We start from the raw sequence: 5,996 nt of genomic DNA, 5'->3' as shown, positions 1-5,996 counted from the left end.
ATTATGTCCAAATTATTACTAAATATAACACAATACAAAAAGAATTTCAAATATACCAAAATTTAGATTGAACTCCTAGATTCTGTCAGTGATAAACCATATTGTTAATAAGAGTCTATCACTCATAGATTTTTCGATATTTGACAATTATTTAAAAATCTTATTATACACTTAATTATTTGCCCTAAAAAGCACTACCCATTACGGTTACCCTAATAAAAACTAGTTAAAATTATATGTTTGAAAAAGTATCGTCGTCAAAACTTATAAATTTATATGTAGATTCGACCTCTTAAACTAGAACCAATCTTTAAGAACCCTAAGTTAAAACCATCAAAATAGAATATATATAGTTCCAATGGACCCCACAAGAACTTTGGCTCAAATGTCAATAAATAAAGCCACTCATTGAAGAACCCCCTTAAGGGAAAAAAAAATAAAGAAAAAAACTTTCTTTTAAAACTCTCTGTTTGTATCTTTCTTTTTTGCTCATAGTGTCGACATGGTTTGTGAAGAAGAAGCTCTAATTCAAAAGGTTAGTGAATTATATGATGAAATCTCAAGCCTTGAAAGCCTCAAACCTTGTAACCATGTCGACACTCTCTTCACTAAGTTGGTGGTCACGTGCATGTCACCCACCTCCCCTCATTTCCATATCAATTCACTTTCAAAATCACTTCAACAAATGAGATCAAATCTCATTCGTCTTTGTGGTCAAGCTGAGTCTCTTTTAGAGTTCCATTTTTCTGATCTCTTAGCCAAATTTGATTCCCCTATTCATCATCTTCATGTCTTCCCTTACTTCTCTAATTACCTAAAACTTAGCCTCCTTGAATTCTCCATCCTTCGCCGCCACTGCCCCGTCCTTCCCTCCGCCGTCGCCTTCGTTGGCTCTGGCCCTCTTCCTCTTACCTCCATCGTTCTCGCCACCCGCCACCTCACCTCCACCGTCTTTCACAACTACGATCTCGACTTGCTCGCTAATTCCAAGGTTATATATGTTGGTTCATTCATTTCTTGTAATTTTCCTTCTTTTCGAGCTTTTGAATTTAGTAGTGATTTACTAATATGTTTTTTAAGTCTCCAATTAATTTTGATAACCACATGTTTGGTATAACTTTCTGGTTTAGAAATTTACATGCTTTGTGAATATATTTTAAGAACCAAAACAGGTTTTTGAAAATTATTTTTTAATCTCATTTGATAATCATTTGATTTTATTTTTTCAATTTTTAAAAATTAAGTCTTCAAACATCATTTCCATCTCTAATTTTTCAGCTTTGTTATCTTTTTTTTTTAACCAATATTTTAAAAAAAAAACCAAGGTCAAGTTTTGAAACTCAAAAAACTGTTTTTCTTTTTTAGTTTGTCTTTCTAAGCAAGGTTTTTCTACTCATATGTTGTCTTTTGCAGCCCCAAGGTTACCATTATCTAGCTTTCTGAGCAAGTTTTTCTAGTTTCTTGCTAATTCGAAGGTTATATATTGTCTTTCCTAGAAAAAAATATGAGTTTGTTAGTCTGGTTAATTAATTTGTTGCAATTTTCATTATATATTTCTCAACTTTTGAATTTAGCAGTGATTTAACATGGATATATCCAGACAAGTATTTGACTTTCTACTTAATATTGAAAATCAGATGTTTGGTAATGATTTTGGTTTTAGAAATTTATATTCTTGTTTCTTCTCAATATTTCAATTATAGTTTTCAAACTTCTTAAAAAGGGCACTTGAAATCATGGCTAAAGTTGAAGGAAAAAACTTTTTGGAAACTGTTTTTCTAGATCACCTTAGGTAATCATTTAATTTTAGGTATATTTTCTTTTAATTTCTTACCATGACTTACATTTTTCTTAAGTAAAAAAATTGAGTTCTTAACTAAATTGCAAAAATATCAAAGAATTTTTAAAAACTAGTACTCTTTTTTAGTTTTCAAAATTTGAAATGAATTTTAAAAATATTAATACAAATTAAAAGTTGGTAACAAATCAAGAAATTTAGAGATGGAAGGGACATTCATAAGCTTAATTTTCAAAAACTAAAAGCTAAAAACCAAATTTAATCAAACTAAAAATACGGGTAGAAAAGAGATAATAAAACATAAAAACTTATGGATAGACGAAACTAGTGTTTACGAGGATTTTTTTTTTCATTTCAAAAACTAAATGTATACCAAATGGAGCCTGAAATACTAAACTCATATTTTCTTCGAACAGGCATCGAACTTGGTGTCGCTCGACCCGGACCTGAAGACTAGGATGGTATTTCACACGTGCGACATCATGAAAGTGACAGAGGAGCTGAAACAGTACGAGGTTGTGTTTTTGGCAGCTCTAGTAGGAATGGAGAAGGAGGAGAAATTAAGGGTGATTAAGCATTTGTCAGAGTTCATGTCAGAAGGAGCTTATTTGATGGTGAGAAGTGCACATGGAGGAAGAGCTTTTCTATATCCTGTGGTTGAAGATTGTGATTTGGTAGGGTTTGAGGTTTTATCTGTGTTTCATCCCACTGATGAAGTTATAAACTCAGTAATAATTGCACAAAAAAAGATGATTTTCGATGACAACAATGATAACGATGACAATCGAGATTATTTATCTGTAAATTCAGATAAATTAGAGGAAGATGAAAATGAGAAGGTGATGATTAGTGGTTTTGATCGTAAGAATAACGGTGTTATGCATAACGATAAAGACAGCGACGACGATGACGGTTGTTTATCTGTTAATTCAAGTAAACAAGAGAAAGATGAAAATGAGAAGGTGATGCTTAGTGGTGGAATTGATCATAAGAATAATAATGGAGTTGTGCATAATAACAAATGTTCTGAGATTTAAAGCTTCAATAATAATCATGGAGGTAAGATTGAGGAATTTGTAATGGAAGCAGCTGAGTAGTAATAATAATTCACCACTTGAGTTATTATTCTTCTCTTTAATTTTGTTTAAGTGGGGGTTTCTGATTCTGATTCTGAAAATTCTGGTTTTGAGGCTTCAAAAAATATTATGTGTTCCTTCTTTTTTTCAATATGGGAAATAATTTTGATTTTATTGAGGAACACATTCATGGGAAAGGAGCATAACAAAGGTTATAAGGTTTTATGTTATATTTTTGTTTTTTTTTTTTTTTAATTAATGTTGTTCTAGAGTTCATTGGGTCATATTCTCTTGCAAATGGACCCTTTCAGTTTTATGTTGGTTGATGTGTTTTGTAATAATTTTTATGTTCTCACTTTTGGATGAGAATCTTATAAGATGGTTGTTTCGTTTGGCTACGGTGTGTTTTTAGTTTGTGATTTTGTTTTTAGTTTTCTGTTTTTCATAAGTTCTATATTATATTTTCATATTTCTGGAAGAAAGGCTTGAATTCTTAGTGAATTTCTTAATAAAAAAAAGAATTAAAACTATTTTTTTCTTTCTAAATTTATGGCTTAATTTTTTAAAACAACAGTAGAAAATGAAGAATATTGTTTATTAACTTATTTTTCAAAATTAAGTCTATACGCATTCATTCCATCTCTAGGTTTCTTTATTTCATTATCTACTTTCTAACTAAGCTAAATTTTCAAATATATATATTCACTCTTTAAAGACAAAATATTGAAAAAGAAAATTACATTTTTGGTAGTTTTTTAAATAAATAAAATGATCAATAAACTAATATAATATTTTTAAGAAAACAAAATTATTATGAAACTCAAACTGAATTAATTTTCATTTGATAAAAGTTCACACATGCGAGAGCCCAAATATTAAATGAATATAGTTAGGGTTTTGCATCAAAATAATATATTCTTTTTTAACTTTTATTTTGCCTTGTTGATCAAACAACCTAAGTTCGCTTCTGATTCTCTTTTACTTCATGAAACTGAGAAAATTATTGGGGTAATTTCTTCAAATTTTATTTGGTTGTTAATAATGATTCAATTATTTTGAATAGGCTCTAAGTATAGAAGTTTTATTTATTTATTCATTTATTATTAGAAGTAGCATAACTTAATGAGTAGCTTTCTTAGCATTTGAAGAAGTTTAGAACTCCATATATATTGAACTTAGAGAAGAAGAAAAAGAAAAAGTCATTGCATATGGCATATGTAAGATCATTTAACATAACAAAATAAATGGGGAGAGAGTAAAAAAAAAAAAAAAAAACTAGGGTTGGAATTTAACTATTGTAATATGTAATTTTACTGAGTATAAGAACCATTTGGTTTTTAGTTTTTGATTTTTGAAATTAAGCTTATAAACACTACTACATCTCAGTACACTATTTGTTTGTTGTCTACATTAGAATGCTTTTAAAATCTAAACTTCAGTTCTAAGCTCATTTGATAAATGTTTAAGGTTCATTTGGTAACCAATTAGTTTTAAACTTTTGTTTTTGAAAACTAAGTCTATAGACATTACTTCTATCTCTAAATTTCTTTCTTTGTTATCTATTTTTTATACAAATAATTTTAAAAACTAAGCCAAATTTTGAAAACTAAAAAGATAGCTTTTAAAAAATTATTTTTGTTTTTAGAATTTAAGTTGCAAATCATTTTGTAAGAAATGGAAAAGAAGTAGACTTGATTTTCAAAAACCAAAAACAAAAAATGGAATGGTTACCAAACAAGGTCTTAGTTTTTTGTTTTGGAAAAGTAAGTATATTTCCTCTCAAATTTTTACAATAGTTTGCATCTTTCTTAAAGCAAAAAGAGTTAAATTCTTAGCTAAATTTCAAAAATAAAAACAAGTTTTTAAAACTATTTTGAGGTCATGTTTGGTAACCATTTGGTTTTTGGTTTTTTGTATATGAAAATTAAGCATATAAACACTACTTCCACCTCTAAATTTCTTCCTTTGTACTAATAAAATTCCAACTTCTACTTATCAAAAAAAAAAAAAAAAAAGATGTTGGGTACTCTTGGAATGAAGTACGAGAAGATTCATACATGTAGCAACGATTGTTGCTTGTTTAAAAAAGAACTCTCTAATGCAAATGTATGCCCCATTTGTGGTACGTCAAAATGGAAGCTTCATAAAAATTTAAAGGAAATGTCTAAGAATATCCCAACAAAAGTCATGTGGTATTTCTCTCCAATTCCAAGATTTGAAAGAATATTTCGAAGTAAAGAAACAATAAGTTTATGTTGGGTTTTAAGTCCTAAAAACTCGCAGTTTGTAAAATAATAAACATTTTCTATTATCAATGTACTTGTTATTGATCTCATAAATTGTATAAAAGTCTAAATCCAATAAACTAAGACTCATGACTATTGTATGAGTACTTGAACTTTATGTGGAGACATAAGAGTGAATCAGGTTCGAGTAAATAGTCAAAATGATCTATGGTACATGAATGAGGTTGGGTACCTTATTCTGGTAACATCATTGGATGCAGCCTACTCTGTAGTTGTTACAAAGAGTTGTAAAGTGCTACATACGATGTGATCCTAATTCGTACATGTTATGACATGAGAAGTAGGGGCATCCTATGCAATGAGTTTGCATAAGATCAGGACCAAGAAATAAGTCACTCTTACTTTATAACGTTGTTTACTATTTAAGACTGACTATTTCACCTAGATGACCTAGGTAACTCAATCTTAATCCTAAGCTAATTATGAACTCTTGTTTATTTGGGATTGCCCTTAGATTTGCATAGTTGAGGGTGGCTCAACAGCATCGACTCAATAAGACTCCCATTTCAAAGGTAAGATCGGATAAATGGCTGGGGACATAGGGTGCAAGACGTAATTCACACCTATTCGATTTAAGAATAGGAGAAAGGTTATTCTCTCAAGTACTGAATCCAGGTCTTGAACAAGGGGTCCCACCTTCTCACTAGGCTAAGAGAGTTTGGTTTAGTGATTGGATCACAAACCAGTTGTTCATTAGAGGATCAGTAGAGACTTGAGGAATAAGATATAATCTCGGGGGTAAAACATATATTTGACCCATCCATTATTACGAACAACCTGTGAAGGATCCACTTGCTAATTATGGTTAAATCATGT

At 29.9% G+C, this 5,996-nt stretch overlaps 1 protein-coding gene across 1 annotated transcript; it reads left to right on the top strand.

The window, feature by feature from the left end:
• The first annotated feature begins 324 nt into the window (after positions 1-324).
• On the top strand, positions 325-3,272 carry LOC120070769 (nicotianamine synthase-like). The gene is made up of 2 exons (XM_039022652.2): positions 325-991; positions 2,215-3,272. Exons 1-2 carry the CDS (start codon positions 503-505, stop codon positions 2,833-2,835), a joined length of 1,110 nt encoding a protein of 369 aa, XP_038878580.1. The 5' UTR covers positions 325-502; the 3' UTR covers positions 2,836-3,272.
• Positions 3,273-5,996: the final 2,724 nt, after the last annotated feature.

The sequence above is a fragment of the Benincasa hispida genome, chromosome 2 (assembly GCF_027475165.1).
Source record: "Benincasa hispida cultivar pf3 chromosome 2, pf3_genome.v1.1, whole genome shotgun sequence".
Lineage (NCBI taxonomy): Eukaryota > Viridiplantae > Streptophyta > Magnoliopsida > Cucurbitales > Cucurbitaceae > Benincasa > Benincasa hispida.
The sequence above is the reverse complement of the archived record's forward strand: the minus strand, read 5'-3'. Positions and strand labels throughout refer to the sequence as shown.

Coding starts and splice junctions, on each gene's coding strand:
- LOC120070769 (XM_039022652.2), top strand. CDS start 503: ATGGTTTGTGAAGAAGAAGCTCTAATTCAAAAGGTTAGTGAATTATAT. Junction 992..2,214: donor ACTTGCTCGCTAATTCCAAG/GTTATATATGTT, acceptor TTCTTCGAACAG/GCATCGAACTTGGTGTCGCT.